This window comes from Myotis myotis, unplaced genomic scaffold, assembly GCF_014108235.1.
Source record: "Myotis myotis isolate mMyoMyo1 unplaced genomic scaffold, mMyoMyo1.p scaffold_m19_p_2, whole genome shotgun sequence".
Classification (NCBI taxonomy): domain Eukaryota; kingdom Metazoa; phylum Chordata; class Mammalia; order Chiroptera; family Vespertilionidae; genus Myotis; species Myotis myotis.
Window position 1 is genome coordinate 216803624 of NW_023416324.1, and position 16405 is coordinate 216820028.

General features: G+C 59.6%; 1 protein-coding gene across 7 annotated transcripts in view; it reads left to right on the top strand.

Annotated features, from left to right (window-relative positions):
- Positions 1-16405, top strand: part of TIAM1 (TIAM Rac1 associated GEF 1) — a 180358-nt gene that overhangs the window by 115211 nt on the left and 48742 nt on the right. For 6 of the 7 annotated variants that reach the window (XM_036350041.1, XM_036350043.1, XM_036350040.1 and 3 more), the window contains 4 exons: positions 1544-1991; positions 6680-6852; positions 13250-13474; positions 15663-15848. In XM_036350041.1, coding sequence (XP_036205934.1) covers positions 1544-1991; positions 6680-6852; positions 13250-13474; positions 15663-15848 — 1032 coding nt within the window. The remainder of the gene's footprint in view (positions 1-1543; positions 1992-6679; positions 6853-13249; positions 13475-15662; positions 15849-16405) is intronic. The other variant, XM_036350045.1, reaches the window with a different exon arrangement.

Sequence of the window (16405 nt, forward strand, 5' to 3'; positions counted from 1 at the left end):
TTCCACTCTGTGGCTCAGGGCGTCTGACCCTCTTCCCCGTGTGGTGGACGTGCGGCACGTGTGTTCCGTGTCTCTGCCCTGTGTGCTGGTGGCGGTGCCCGTCTTCTTGCTGCTCCCCTCGGGTCTGTTCACGGTGAGGATGAGCCCGAGGTGCCTGCGGAGGGGCTGACGGAGGTGGCACAGGTGTGGGCACCGCACCTGCCTGGGCCTCGCGCAGGGTATCAGTGTGTGGCTTGGTTCCATCTGCCCTGTTGTCTCTCATTTGAGCCCAAAGCATTTGTTTTTAAGGCAGTTCAGAATATCCCGGTAGTTTTTATACTTTCAAACCACAATGAACTATTTATGGGCCGAAGGCTCAAACCTGGTTCAGCCCCCAAACCTTATCTTCCTTTGCCCTTTCCTGTGTCACTCCCGCTCCCATCCCTGCCTTCGAGAGAAGCCCACGGCCTGGAGCTGGCCTGGCCGAGGGCGCTGTGGCCGGCCGCCCCTTGGGGAGTTAGTGATTGTTGGTGGAGCTGCCCGGAGCCCTCGAGAGCAGGAGAGCAGCTCAGATGCCGAGTGCAGAGCGGACCCGCCTGTGGCCGGAGGCTCAGCTCCGGGCCGGGCACTGCTCTGGGAGTTCCGAAGGGGCTGGATCTGGGACTCGATAGCCCAGTGTCCTGGCGGCTGCCCCAGCCGTGCCTCGCCCTCCCGGGCAGTGAGGAGCCTGCTCCGGCCCCAGCACCCGCGCTGAAAGGGCGAGGGAACCTGAGAGCCTGCCGGGCGCTGGGCCCCACAGGCTGTTGGGCCCAGGGCCCGCCCCTGAGCGGCCACTTGCTTTCGAAGTGAAGCCAGGAGGGCATGGGGACTGTCGCCTGCGCGGGGACCCGGCCCCTGCTGGGTGAGGGGCTCTGGGCGTCTTTTTAGCCACGGCACCAGGAAGGAGCCTCCGTCAGGCCCTTCTCGTTAAGAAGCGCTCTCAGCTGTTCCCACTTCATCCGTTGTAGCCCCGACCTCCAGCGACTAGCTCAGGAGGCTGCGGCAGGAGGGTGAGGTGCTGAGGGAGGACGCTGAGCCGGCTGGTGGGGGGCAGCCTCCATCGCTGGCTGGGCAGTTAGTTGATGACCTGAGTCAGACACGGGACAGCTCTCCGCCCTGGGCGCTGCTCTTCTGTTCCTCGAGCACTGGAAGTGGTTCAGCTGGTCCTGGGGCGGCTGGATTATGCGCCCAGGCACTCGGCCCAGAGTGGGTTTGCAGGGCCCAGGGGTGGAGGGCCCAGGGGTGGGAAGGGTCCTGGGTGGAGGGTCCAGGGATGGGAAGGGTCCAGAGGTGGAGTGGGGTTCAAGGGGTGGAGGGTCCGGGGTGGAGGGTCCAGGGGTGGGAAGGGTCTTGGGGCGGAGTGGGGTTCAAGGGGTGGAGGGCCCAGGGGTGGAGGGATGTGGGGTGGGGGAGGCTTCGGTTCAGGCCGGGCTGGGAGGACACCCCCCCACCCCCCCGGCTGCAGGAGGGGCTGTGCCCTCTCGGCCTGATGCCCGTCTTCCCTTCCTCCCTCTCGGCCCCCCAGGATGTCAACGCGGGCGAGGGCAGCGAGTTCGCCGACAGCGGGATCGAAGGGGCCGCCACCGACCCGGACCTGCTGTCCCGGCGCTCCAACGCCACGCACTCCAGCTACTCGCCGCCGCCCGGCCGCGCCTTCGTGGGCAGCGACAGCGGCAGCAGCAGCGCGGGGGACGCGGCGCGCCAGGGCGTCTACGAGAACTTCCGCCGGGAGCTGGAGCTGAGCGCCAGCCGCGAGAGCCCCGAGGACGCGGGCTCCGCGCACAGCGACGAGCGCTCCAGCGGCGCCCCCAGCTCGCCCGGCCGCTCGGACGACGCGCTGCGGGCGGCGGCGCGGGGCACGGTGCGCAAGGCGGGCGCGCTGGCCGTCAAGAACCTGCTGGTGCACAAGAAGAGCCGGAAGGTGGAGCCCGCCGCGCGCCGGCGCTGGAAGCACTACTGGGCGTCCCTCAAAGGTGAGCCGGGGGTCCCCCACCCCGCCCCGGGGGCGTGCGCCCAGGTGCGCTCCATCCCGCCCACGTGCGCTCCACTGCGCCTGCGCAGAGGATGGTGCGGCCACTGGCTTAAACATCACTGCGTTGTGCTTACTGATATATATCTATATATCTATATATCTATATATCTATATATCTATATATCTATATATCTATATAAACTTCAGAGAGGGAGGCGGGGGGGAGACAGAGAAAGAAACATCAATGAGAGAGAATCACTGACCAGCTGCCTCCGGCACGCCCCCCACTGGGGATGGAGCCCGAAACCCGGGCCTGTGCCCTGACCAGGAATCCAACCGTGACCTCCTGGTTCCTAGGTCGGCGCTCAACCATGAGCCCGCAGGCCGGGCCCTGCGCCCTTTTGTGCTCCTCGCAGGCTGGTGCCCACTAGACTCTGTGTCCCTGGATGAGGGGGCCGACCCTCCTGCCCACCCTGCGCGTCTTCATTTCACACAGAGAAGCCAGGCGCCTCCTGCAGGCCGCTGGGTCTCATGACAGTTTCGGGGGATGCGCCTGACAGGTTATTTTTTTTATCATTCTGGTTAGTGACGTGCCTCCTATGTCTGAGAGGGAGTCATGAGCTTGAATCTTCTGGAATTGCCATTTTTCAGGTGAAAACAGAATATTAGTGCTCAGGCCGCCTAAGCAACCACGTGCTTGTGAAAGTCACCGTTTACGGCCACACTGAGCATCTATGTGAGCGTGTACAGATCCGTGTACAGATCCGTGTACACGTACTAGTATATGTCCCCGCCTTTTCATGCATTACCACCACACTTTTATATGGCGTCGTTTTGCATGTATGTTTGAGCGTGTGTACAGGTGTCTGCACGTGCTCCGTAGTGTAGACGTTGTAACACATCGTGAGCTCTGTGTCTTACACTCGCAAGCCCCCTGGGACCTGTCATGAGTGAGTGTGGGTCGGGTTGTACGTGGTGGGCCGGCTTAGGTGGGTCGGTAAGTGCAGGGGACAAGCCAGGACAAGAAACCTGGGCTCACCTGTGTGGTGCACACACTAGACCAGGTGACGCGGGTTCCACCAGCTGTGGTGGGTGTGGGAACAGCCAGTCCGGGAGGCACAGCCGTGTAGGGTCTGGGTGGGCCCAGTGCTCCTGTGTCAGCTGTTGCTTCGAGGCTGGGAAAACAGGAAGGGAGCACGTAATTAGACAATCAGTCTTGCCACACGTCCCAGTGACCCACAGGGACAATGTCTTAAGCAACACAGAACTCTGTGTCCCTCCCTCCTCCCAGAGTCAGACCCCCTCAAGCCCGTATGGCAATCCTGTGACTCATCAGGGGCCCAGCCTCCTTCTATCTTGTTGCTCAGCTATTCCTAGAACATTATCTCGTCTGTGTGGTCAGGCTGGCCCACCAGCAGGTCCACATTCCAGTGGAAAGATGGGGAAGGGAGGGCACTGCCCGGAAGTGGCCCACATCTGTCTTGCTCCCATTGGAATGAGTCAGGCCTAGCTGCAAGGGAGGCTGGTATGGCGGCCTCACTCCCGGGAGTTGCGGGGGGCGCCCCGGAGCACACAGCCGTCCCACGGAGGGCCTCGGGCTGCGTGTCTGGCGCTGCTGCAGCTGTGGGGCGGATGCCACCTTCCCCGCCATCTGACGTGTGGGTCCCGCCTCCCGTGGCTCCCCTTCCTGGAATGTCTCGGGAGGAGTCAGACTCCTGTCCTGGTCTCACGCTCAGCGTCCGCCTCAGGGGCTCGACATTGCCACAAAAAGCAGAATCCTGGCAGCCATAGTCATTTCTGTGGAAAACTGCATGAAATGTTGACATGAAACTTTGAATTCTATCTGCTGTGCTAAATGAAACGCCCTGTCGTCGTACATGCAAAGTTCATACTTAGCGTTCAGCACACATGCACGGAGGGTGTTAAGCTCGGGGAACGTTCTGTCCGCTCGCAACTCGCACAGTTTGGGGTTTGTTTTCGTGGTGAATCGAGGAAGGCTCCCCCTTCGGAGACCGGCTGCTGCCCTCGCGGTGGGACCCCCTTGCCCTAATTTGGAGGCGCCACAGGGTCACGTCCCAAGGGGCCTGGGTCACGCCATCAGCTCTGGCTGAGATGAAGGGGAGGCCCTCTCTGCCGCCTCCTGCCCCTCCCCCAGCTGCCCACACCTGCACACGCAGCCTCTCTGCTCTTCAGCAGACGACTTATCATTGGTTTTGTTCTTTTTTATTAAAAAAACATTGTTATTGATTTCAAAGGGGAAGGGAGAGAGAGAGAGATAGGAACATCCATGATGAGAGAGAATCACTGATCGGCTGCCTCTTGCACGCCCCACACTGGGGATCGAGCCCACAACCCGGGCCTGTGCCCTGACCGGGAATTGAACCCTGACCTCCTGGTTCATAGGTCGACGCTCAACCACTGAGCCACGCCGGCTGGCCATCGTTGGTTTTGTTAATTGGTGCTGAGTTTTCAGCAGCCTGATCAGAACCACCCTGCCCTTCTCCTCCGTCGGCCACCTGTGGTCCTTTCCGGGCTATGCCCATCCCTGCTGAATCTCAGAGTTTGGGGGGGCCCTGTGTTAGCGTTGCTGTAACAGAACACCACGCCCTGAGTGTGTGTGTGGGGGGTGTTCTCACACTCCTGGGGCTGGAGGTCCAAGGTCCAGGTCAGCAGGCTGGTTTCTCCCGAGGCCTCGCCCCGGGTCCTGCAGGCGCCGCCTCCTGCAGGTCTCCGCGTCTCTGCGTGCCGGCCTCGCCCGTCTGGGTCCAGATCGCCCTCCTCACGGGGCAGCTGGTGCGTTGCATGGGGACCCCCCCCCCCCCCCACGTGCCCTCACTTCACCGCAATTCCCTCTTAGAGCCCCTGCCTCCTGGTTCAGACGCACCCTGAGTCCTGGGCAAGGACTCAACACAGGGACCCGGGGAATGGCATTCGGCCGTGATGGGCCCTGAAGTTGGGGTCACGCGAGCTCCCCGCTGACCCTCACAGTAGCCCCAGCAGCCGTGTCAGGGGGACATACGCGGTGCTTCCTTTTCCACGGGGGCCTGGGCGAGGGCGGGTTAGCCTGTGCTGGTCCTGGCAGGAATGAGGGGTGAGGAAGCCGGGGCGGCTTCGGGGCGCAGCTCACCATCCCCGAGAGGAGGAGCCTTCTGCTCAAGGTGACCCAGCTCTGAGTGACGCGGCCGTGGGGACCCAGGCCCCGGGCAGAGCCCCTGAGTCCTTCGCTGCCTCCTCCCTGGTTCCAGTGTGTGCAGGCCTCCTCGGCCTCCCGCCACCCAGCAGGGCTGCCCCGCGTTGCTTAGCAACCCGTCACCTCCCAGTTAAAACGCAGAGCACCTGGGATGGTGGGGTGGCGATTTCCCCGAAGATTCTTCCACTTTAGACAGAGAATTAATTAAAAGGAGATTTCACTTAGAATTAGCCCGAGCGCCTCCCGCCACAGGGAGCGCACAGGTGATGCTCCGGAGACGCAGGCACCGGGCGTGTGCGGGCTCAGGACGCAGCCCTGCGCTGGTCATTTTATTTTATTTTATTGTTTAAAGTGCCTCACGGTAGTCTTGACATTGGAACCAGGAAGTGATGGAGTGAAAGCCTGTTTTCACCATCTCCTGTCACGGTGGATTGTAAACCCAGTGGAAAAGCTGTAAACATGGGGGATGGGAGGCCAGGGGGTGTCAGTGTGTGCACCCCAGGCCGGTGGCCCCTCATTCCTGAGCCTCAGCTTCCTGCTCTGGGCTCAGCCTGTGGCAAAGACTGTTCCCTCGTTTCTGCTGTGTCTGCTGCTCGCCAAGGGGGTTGTCCCGGGGAGTGAGGGGATGGGGAGTGAAGGGGACGGGGAGTGAAGGGGACGGGGAGCTGGAGGGGACGGGGAGTGAAGGGGACGGGGAGCTGGAGGGGACGGGGAGCTGAAGGGGACGGGGAGCTGGAGGGGACGGGGAGTGAAGGGACGGGGAGCTGGAGGGGACGGGGAGCTGGAGGGGACGGGGAGTGAAGGGACGGGGAGCTGGAGGGGACGGGGAGTGAAGGGACGGGGAGCTGGAGGGGACGGGGAGTGAAGGGGACGGGGAGCTGGAGGGGACGGGGAGTGAAGGGACGGGGAGCGGGGCTCCTAGCAGGGGCGCGGGGCGTGTTCCCCACAGTCCTCTGCGGTGGGGTCTGTCCTGGGCATCGTGGACGTTTGGCCACACCCCTGTCCCTGCCCACGGACGCCCACAGCGCCCCCCGCTCCCCCCCCCCCCCAGGCCCGCACAGCAGGTAGAAGACCTGAGGCTCCACCCTCTCCCTTCTCCCCTGACCCTGACGCCAGCGCAGCGCATGTGCTCCCCGAGGATGTGGCCCAGACACCCCGCAACCCTGTGTCCTGGTTGTGAATCTCGGGAGACTGTGGGGCAGGGTCTCCGGTGGGACCGCGCTGCCCGTCCTCGCGCGCGGGCCACGTGCTGCTCACGGTGCCGTGTTCACCGTCACCAGGGGCCCAGGCGCCCAAGGCCCGCTGTGCCGTGAGGATGCGAGTGTGCAATGGCCTAAAGCAGACGAGGAGGGGAAGACCTCGAGGCTGCGAGGGGCCCGTGCGGGTCGGGGAGCTGCGGTTTAGACCTCGGCCTCCGCGGGGCCCACCCGCGTCTTCACAGGCTCCCCGACCCCCTGGGTCTCACGCGCAGCGCCCCGCCCTGTCCCCTCTGCCCGCAGGGTGCACACTCCTCTTCTACGAGAGCGACGGCAGGTCGGGCGTCGAGCCGGGCAGCGTCCCCAAGCACGCCGTGTGGGTGGAGAACGGCATCGTGCAGGCCGTGCCCGAGCACCCCAAGAAGGACTTCGTCTTCTGCCTCAGCAACTCCCTGGGCGACGCCTTCCTCTTCCAGGTTCGTGGGCGCTTCCTGTCGGGGCTGGGGCGGGTCCCTCCCCCCTTCCCCCGCCAGGTGGGTGTCACCTCTGGGTCCCCATGGAAACGAAGGTGGTGGCAGACCCGGGGGAGCGAGGGGGGGAGCTGAGCCGGGGGACGCGGCTGCCTGCGCGGGGGACGGTCTCACTGCGATCGCGGCGTGGTTCGCGCTGCGCTTTAGAAAAGGGATCGCATCCCGTCCTGCAGACAGGATGTGAGCTGTCAGGCTTTCTCTGTCATAACATGTTGTCTTCTGAGATACTCATTCCGTGAAAGTGACATTCCAGAGTGACTGAGCCGTTCCCTCATCGCCCCTCTATTCCACCTTCTCATGTCTTTGTGCCTGACGCTCTGGAGCCTGGCTATGAATCGTATTTAAAGATGCGAACCCGCTAGTGACTGCTGGGCTGGCTTTGCTCTGATCGGGAACCCTTGGCGTGGGCTCCGTGCACTCCCAGCACCTCCTGTGGGGTTTGTCAGGGACCTTCCTTCCTTCATTTCCGCCATCAGGACCCGCCCCGGCCGTTACTCTGTGCTTCCTGTGTGCTGCGCTCACTGCTAGTGAGCACACCGGGGAGATGCTGACGTAGTTCCTGTACTTAAAGAGTTTGCATGCTACACGGGACCGACACAGGGAGAGGCCCCGGTGCTGTGGGGAAGGCTGGCAGTGACGAGTGGGGAGCGTAGGGGTGGATGGGGGACACGGCCGTGAGAGTATCCCACGCAGGAGAGAGAAGCCGGAACAGGCCTAGGAGAGCGCGGTGGGTTATTGCACCAGGTGTCTGGGTTTGGTCCCTCGCGTGATTTCTATTTGGGACATTAAAGTAATAAATATAAAATAGTGATTTTGTTTGTGGGCAGAAGAAAAATCTGTTATCCTTTCTTTAAATGTGTGACATAAAACACTCCTAAAGAGGGGCACGGAGACGTAAACGCACGGCTCACCGAAGTATCGCCAAGTGAGTCTGTAACCCCCACTCGGGCCAGGAATAGAAGTGTCTGGCCGCGCGTGAGCCGCCCTCTGCCCACTGCGACGTGCAGCCTGCAGCGGAATAGAGGGGATGCGCTTTCTCAGCCGAGCCAGCACGCTTTGTTTATCTGGGAATGTCTTCATTTCTCCTGCATCTCGAAGGCTAGTTCTACTGGATATGAAATCCGTGATTGACAGTGTTATTTCACAGCTTTGAGGAGCCCACTCCACTGCCATCTGGCCGCTGCGGCTTCTGGTGAGCCGTCGGCTGTTAATGTTGTGAGGATCCCTTTTCTAGACGAGTTCCTTCTCTCCTGTTGCGTTGGGGAGTTTTGTCGTTTGCCTTTACACAGTCGGATTATAATCTGCCTGCAACTGTAACTATTGATGCCTCTCGGTTTATTCCATCTGGAGGCGTGGAGCTTCTTGGGTGTGTAGGTGTGTGTGTTAAACCACATGTGTGGCGTTCTCAGCCATTATTTCTTCAGATAGTTTATCTGCCCGTTCATGTTTTCCTCCTGGGACTCCCCTCGTGTTCAGTTGGCGGAGGCTCTGCTCGTTGCCCTCTTTCTTGGTCTGTTCTGCTCCCTGGACTGGACCTGATTCCCTGGTTCTTTATTTCTCAGCAGAAATCTGCTTTTCAGCTCCTCTGGTGAATTTTTTGCTTTATCTATCTACATTTCAACTCCAGAATTTATATTTAAAAATGATTTTGGTTTAAATTTCTCTGTTGAGCCCTAGCCAGCTTGGCTCGGTGGATAGAGCGTTGGCCTGTGGACTGAAGGGTCCCGGGTTCGATTCTGGTCAGGGCACACGCTCAGGTTGCAGGCTCGATCCCCAGTGGGGGGGGTGTGCAGGAGGCAGCCGGTCCATGATTCTCTCTCATCATGGATGTTTCTCTCTCTCTCCCTTTCCCTTCCTCTCTGAGATCAATAAAAACATATAAAATAAATTTCTCTGTTGATTCTCTATTTGGTGAGATATTCTCAAACGTCTTCAGACACGATCTCCTTTGGTTCTTTGAAAATATTTGCAGTAGTCGGATTACTGTCTTTGTCCAGCAGCCCATCGCCTGGACTCTCTCGGGCCGGTTCTCCTGACAGCCGCTGGTCCTGGGCGTGTGCTACCCTTTGCTGCTGCTTTCCCGGCCGGACGTCCCTCACACCAGTGACAGCAGTGCTGTCCTGTCGGCAGCTCTGTGACTGAGCCCTCGCCGTAGGCCGCCCTCTCGAGCGTGCTTACAGTGTGAATCGCGTGTGATCTTACAGCCGCCCGCGAGCTGGATTGTGTGTCCAGATTCTCATCTGTCGGTGTAGATGGGTGACGCCGAGGCTTCCAACGGCTAAACATTGGGCCCAGGTCACACAGTCGCCGAGTGGTGGGTCCTGGTTTAAGCCAAGCCCCCCTTCCTCCGAAGCCTCTGACGGCCTCTGTGTCCCGTGTATCTGCGGTAACAGTCAGCAGCGGCTTTCTCTCGTCCTTAGAAGCCGGCCGCTCGCTGGGAATAGTTCTGAATCGTATCTCAGGTGGCCGCTCTGGGTCCCTGCGGGTGAGGGAGTGATGGATCGCTTTCAGGACGCTCTCCTTTCCGATCGAATCCTCACCTGAGCACACATACAGGGCGTCCCCAAAGATGTACACACAGTTTGAATCCTCATAAAGGCGGTGTTTACTAAAGTACATTTCATTTTCAAAGCCAAGCTGTCAGCTGCTACAGTGTGTATACATCTTTTGGGGATGCCCTCTCGCTGTATATGTATTTTAAATTGATTTTAGGGAGAGAAACATCAACTGGTTGCCTCCCACACACGCCTGGACCGGGGATGAACCCACAGCCTGGGTTTGTGCCTGATCTGGAGCCGAACCCATGACCTCAGGCGCCCAGGACGCCGCTCCGACCAGCGGAGCCACACCGGCCGGGCGGGACGCTCTCCTGTTCACCCGTACACCCCTGGTGTGAATTCCTTTGGAAACGACTCTCCTGGCCACAAATTGCTGGTAGAATCTACCCTTTGGGTCACATTGAATAGAATTCCTTCGTGGCAACATAGGGCCTTATTCATGCAAACCTCTGTGTCTGCTTGTGGGTGAAGTGTTTATGCCGCTGACGGGGTGGGGGGGAGGGCAGAGCCCAGAAGGACCCTTTTCAGAGAGAATCACTGCCCTTGGGGGTCCACAGGGCGTTCCCGACTTTCTGGTTCCAACCTTTATTCCTGGGACGGTGCCTGGAAGGAGACCTGTGTGAGTCTGTGTGTGTGTGAGTGTGTGTGTGTGAGTCTGTGTGTGAGTGTTTGTGTGTGAGTGTGGGTGTTTGTGAGTGTGTGTGATTGTGGGTGTTTGTGAGTCTGTATGTGAGTGACTGTGTGTGTGAGTCTGTGTGTGTGAGTGTGTGTGTGTGAGTGTGTGTGTGTGTGTGGGTGTGTGGGTGTTTGTGAGTGTGTGTGCGTGAGTGTGGGTGTTTGTGAGTGCATGTGTGAGTGTGTGTGTGTAGGGGCCTGTGTGTGTGATAGTGTGTGTGTGTGTGTGTATGAGTGTGTGTGTGTGAGAGTGAGTGAGTGTGTGTGTGTGAGAGTGAGTGTGTGTGTGTGTGTGGGTGTGTGGGTGTTTGTGAGTGTGTGTGCGTGTGTGTGTGTAGGGGCCTGTGTGTGTGATAGTGTGTGTGTGTGTGTGTATGAGTGTGTGTGTGAGAGTGAGTGAGTGTGTGTGTGTGAGAGTGAGTGTGTGTGTGTGAGAGTGAGTGTGTGTGTGTGAGAGTGAGTGTGTGTGTGTGTGTGTGTGTGTGTGTGTCTGTAGGGCTGAGGGAGAGTGCGGGAGACCAGCCCTGGTTGTGGGATGGTTTACAGGTTGTTCCAGCCCCAGGGCTCCGTCCAGCGCCTGTGCTGTGATTGGACGCTGTCGCTCAGGTTCGCTGTGGTCGGGACTCGGGGCTGGGCTGCGGGAGAAATGGGGCTGTGTGTGCTGGGGGCGTGCAGGGTGGGACGGCCGAGTGTGCCCGCGCCAGGGGGGCCACGCGCTGCGTTTTAGGTGGCTCCCCTCAGCCGGAGGCCGGGTGGGGTGCCACGCCCACACGGCCCCGTCCTCTCAGCCCTCCCTTGCCCCTCCCTCTGCCCGTTACCGGGACCTTCTTTTGTGGCAATGTATCCTAATATTGTGTGTGATTTTAAATATTTTTATTGATGTCAGAGAGGAAGGGAGAGGGAGAGAGAAACATCAGTGATGAGAGAGAACCATGGATCAACTGCCTCCTGCACGCCCCCCACTGGGGATCGAGGCCACAACCGGGCCTGTGCCCTGACCGGGAATCAGATTCTGGTTATGGGATAATTTATAGGTTGCTGCAGCCTCCTGGTTCATAGGTCAACGCTCAGCCTCGGAGCCATGCCAGCTGCGCCTACTCTTGGGTTTTAATTCCTGTATTAAGTGCCTGGGAACAGTGAGCAGCCGGGGAGAATGAGCCTGACCAGGTAGAAGTCCTGCAGCCGTGTGTCTAACGCCGCGTCCAGAACAGCGTCTGGGGGGGGGGGGGCTGCCTTCCCGCGGGACGGGCTTTTCATCTAGAGCAGCGGTTCTCAACCTGGGGGTCGGACGACCCTTTCACAGGGGTCGCCGAAGACCATCGGAAAACGCATATAATTACATAGGCGCTCTTTCTGGCACCTTTTGCCGTATCCTCTGCTTCTGTCTTCTTCCCCACAGTCTAGAGCAGCGATTCGCAGTCTTTTTCATCTTCGTTCATCAACTACTTATCAAAACTGAGGCACACCAAAAACTGTTACTTTTCTGCCGATCTGATGAAAAAGAAAGGCGTACTTTTGATTCATTCGCTCCAGACGGCTCTGTGTTGGCTGTTGTTGTCTTTCTGTTTGACAACCGAAGGGAGAGGAGGCCAGTGCCCTGGGCTGAGCAGTCGGCGCTGCCTGGTGTACACGCTCTTGGGCGCCATGAAACCTCTGGTCTGAAGCAAGTCTGCTTATTGCAAACAGCTCCTGTGCTCCGGCCGTCATGTAGGCGTCCAGTCCGCTCTCCTAGGACGGAGTTCCCATCTCCTCCTCCTGTTCCCCTGCCCCCTGCCCCCCGTGCACCCACCTTGCTCGGAGCAGCCTGCCTCTCATTTTCTCTGCGAGGCTGGTCAGTTCCCGAATTTCCTGGAAACCACAGGCCCCCCGGAGTCAGTGGGAGCTTGTGGGGTGCCAGCCCCTCAGCCTCGGCTCCTGGTCGACCAGGCGGCTCCTTTCTAGTCCTAACTGAGTGGCTTTCCCAGCACCCCCGGCGGTGCTCACTGTGCTGCTTGGAGTGGCAGCTTCCCGTCTAAGGGACGCGTTCAGATCATCTAGGACCCTAATTGGATCCCCCTGGTGGTGTGTCCCTGTAACGTCACTTTATCCGCAGCCGTGACAGGTGGAGGTGGGGCCTCTGTTCTCTCTTGGCTGAGTGTCCTTAGTCGACAGCTAACGCCTCCAGCTGCCTCTGGGGAGAAACCCCGGAAACATTCACCTTTGGTTTGGCATCGATTCCTTGTGGCTACGGGTCACCTCTGGGACGTGGGCGCGGAGCCCAGGTCAACGCCTTCATCCCCGCGGAGCATCCGCCTCGCCCAGGGCAGCTGGTTGGCCACGCTGGTCGCGCGTCCCCTGCAGTTAGTGAGGGACACAGACACACTCGCGCCATGGCCCACGAGCTGAGCCGGGAATCTGTGCCCGAGAGGACCTCGGGGCGCCCCCTGGAAACCACCGTGAGGTACACGGGCAGCGAGTCCCAAGGGGAGAGTGTGTGGTCCCCCGGGGCCTGAGAGGAGGGTGGCGAGTGAGTGCAGGAGAGCACACGCTGGCAGCCTCAGAGGACACGCCGGCTGCTCCTGCGCCCGGAGGTCCCACCGCCGTTAGGAGCGCAGTGCAGCCCGCGGCTGTGTCCGCTAGATGTCTGTGTGTAATTGTACGCCGTTATGCACCATCCAGGTACTGTGTTACTCACAGCATTTGCTTTGTTTTTACAGCATTTACATTTGCATTAAGTCACTCTGAGCACATAGTTTAAAGAATTCAACGAACTCTTAACACCTCGAGTGAGAGTCTCTCTTTCCTTACTGCCCCCCCGCCCCCGCCCCCAGCCTCCCTGCCCCAGAGGAACGAGGCTCAACTGGTTTACCTGGGTGTTTGCTTTTAATTCCTTTGACCCTCATTTCTCATGCACATACTTAGGCCATTTCTTATTTGACTTTAGACACTAGCTCCTGACTTTCTGTTCCGATGATTAACACTTGGCTGCAGATACACAGCTGCCCCTCCCCCTCCTGCGTGTCATTGTGTGAAAATGTAGGATGAACTCCTTTTAGGATCGGCCCATCGGGAAGTGCTCATTCCGATGGCCTAAGAGGTGTCTGGCCCCCCCCCCCCCCCCCCCCCCGCAGACCACCAGCCAGACGGAGCTGGAGAACTGGATCACCGCCATCCACTCGGCCTGCTCGGCCGCCGTCGCCAGGCACCACCACAAGGAGGACACGCTCCGCCTCCTCAAGTCGGAGATCAAGAAGCTGGAGCAGAAGATCGACATGGACGAGAAGATGAAGAAAATGGGCGAGATGCAGCTGTCCGCCGTCACCGACTCCAGGAAGAAGAAGACCATCCTCGACCAGGTGATGGCTCTAGACCAGGGGTCCTCCAACTGCGGCCCGCGGGCCACATGCAAATACAAATACTGTATTTGTTCCCGTTTTGTTTTTTTACTTCAGAATAAGATATGTGCAGTGTGCGTAGGAATTTGTTCATAGTTTTTTTTAAACTGTAGTCCGGCCCTCCAACGGTCTGAGGGACAGTGAACTGGCCCCCTGTTTAAAAAGTTTGAGGACCCCTGCTCTAGACTTACATGCTCCCTCTAGACCAGTGGTTCTCAACCTTGGCTGCACATTAGAATCCCCTGGGAATTTTTTTAAAATCCTGATTTCTGGACCTCATCCTCCAGAAATTCTGTTTCTTTGTGATGGGGTGGGGCCACAACATGAGTAACAAAGAAACAGAATTTCCGGAGGATAAGGCCCAGAAATCAGGATTTTAAAAAGATTCCCAGGGGATTCTAATGTGCAGCCGAGGGTGAGAACCACTGCTCTAGACTCACACTCTCCTGGGTCAGGCGGTCGCCCTCCTGGGTCAGGCGGTCCCCTCCTGGGTCAGGCGGTCCCCTCCTGGGTCAGGCGGTCCCCTCCTGGGTCAGGCGGTCGCCCTCCTGGGTCAGGCGGTCGCCCTCCTGGGTCAGGCGGTCGCCCTCCTGGGTCAGGCGGTCGCCCTCCTGGGTCAGGCGGTCCCCTCCTGGGTCAGGCGGTCCCCTCCTGGGTCAGGCGGTCCCCTCCTGGGTCAGGGGGTCGCCTCATGGGTCAGGGGGTCGCCCTCCTGGGTCAGGCGGTCCCCTCCTGGGTCAGGCGGTCGCTCCCCGTCTGACTCGGGTGGAATCCTGAGCTCTCGAGTGTTTCTCAGCTCCCTCCTCTGTCCGCTGTGGTCACCGGGACCCAGGCTGCTCAGTTCTTTCCGTGACGGGCAGTCTCCTCGCTGTTGCTCATGGTCGATTGTCAGGAGCTGGCGGAGCGGGAAGGAGGCCGAGAGGGACGAAGCCGTCCGGGTGTGTGCTGGGCGTTATCGGGGGTCAGGGATCAGCGGTGGGTCCACTCTGGACTCCACAATAGACTTAGGATTCTAGATGTAGGTGGGCCCGGATACCACCTTCAAGAGTGGGTTTTTCCTTTTGTAATATATTTTTATTGATTTCAGAGGAAGGGAGAGGGAGACAGAGATATAGGAACATCAATGGTGCGAGAGAATTATTGATCAGATCAGTCACCTTCTGCACGCCCCACACTGGGATGGAGCCCACAACCCGGGCATGCGCCCTGACCGGGAATTGAGCCATGACCTCCTGGTTCATAGGTCAGTGCTCAGCCCCTGAGCCACGCTAGCAGGCAGTTTTTTCTTTTTAATCCTCACTTGAAGATATTTTTCCTGTGTTTAGATGGAATGGAAGGGGTGGGGGGAGGGGAGAAAGGTAGAGGGGGGGTAGGGAGAGAGACATCAGTGTGAGACACATTGATTGGTTGCCTCCTGCATGTCTCCTGCTGGGGATGGAGCCCACAACCCGGGCATGTGCCCTGACCGGAATCGAACCTGTGACCTCCTGGTTCGTGGGTTGACACTCAGCCACTGAGCCACGGCTGCCGGGCTCCAGTCTTCCTCTTACATGATCTTATTTGATGTCACATCAGCTTTAGGGGCTAGGTCTTATTTTGCCCTAAACCATGAGGAACTTCTGTGGTCTACCTGCAGGGGGAACTGTGTCCCCCAGGATTGGACCGGCCCCATCCCATGTTCCCACGCCCCACCTGGTCCTCTCCACACCCACCTGTCCCCACACTGCGTGGGGTGTTTGCTCTGCTCTTCAGCTCCCCTCTTTCCTCTTCTCCTTGTCCTCTGTGAGAAGCCAGCCCTTGTAGGTCACCTAATCCCCGGGCTGGACCCCCGTTTTCACTTCCGCCTGGTTTGGGCCTGGAGCCCGGTGCCGAGGCCCCTGTAACGCTGCAAACGCGAGCCCCCGCCCGGGGGACACTGGACCTCGTGACCTGTTTCCGTTTGTCGTGCTGAATTCACGGCCCACGTCTGTGCGGAAACCACGCGGGCTGTGAACGCAGGGACCCTCCCCCTGCCGGCGCCTGAGAACGTAGGGCACCCTCTGCACCCCTAGGATGGACTCCGGGGCCTGGCAGCGTGGGTCTGTGACGCCCGTGCGGGATGAAGCGCAGCGCGGGCCCCCCTCCCTCACGTCCCCGCGTGTCCCCGCAGATCTTCGTCTGGGAGCAGAACCTGGAGCAGTTCCAGATGGACCTGTTCCGCTACCGCTGCTACCTGGCCAGCCTGCAGGGCGGCGAGCTGCCCAACCCCAAGCGGCTGCTCGCCTTCGCCAGCCGCCCCACCAAGGTGGCCATGGGGCGCCTGGGCATCTTCTCCGTGTCGTCCTTCCACGCCCTGGTGAGTGGCCGACGGCTGTGGGAGGGGCGGGGCCAGCGCGTGGAGGTGGGTCCCGCTTTCCGCCGTGTGAGCCTGGGGCGGGGGGTGGGCAAGTCTTCCCTGACAGCCGGAAGGTTTCTGCTCCCGCCCCTCGGCGGGCTGGTGGTTGTGCCGAGATGTGTGGCACCGTCTTAGGAGGCCTTCGTGGGCAGTGTTTGCTGGTAGCGCCTGCGCCCACAGGCAGGGTCACGTTTTAACCCAACGCACATGTACATGTTTTGTGATAATCCTTAGCCGAGGACATTTTCCCATTGATTTCTAGGGAGAGTGGAGGGAAGGAGAGGCAGAGAGAGGAATGTCGATGTGAGAGACACATCGATTGGGTGCCTCCTGCACGAGCCCGCACTGCGGGATGTGCCCTTGACCGGATCGAACCGGTGACCCTTCAGTCCAAGGGCTGACACTCTATCCACTGAGCCTGACTGGCCAGGGCCCAGGTACACTTTTTGTGTGTTTTTTTAAAAATATATTTTTGTTGATTTCAGAGAGAAGGGAAAGGGAGAGAGAGAAACATCCAT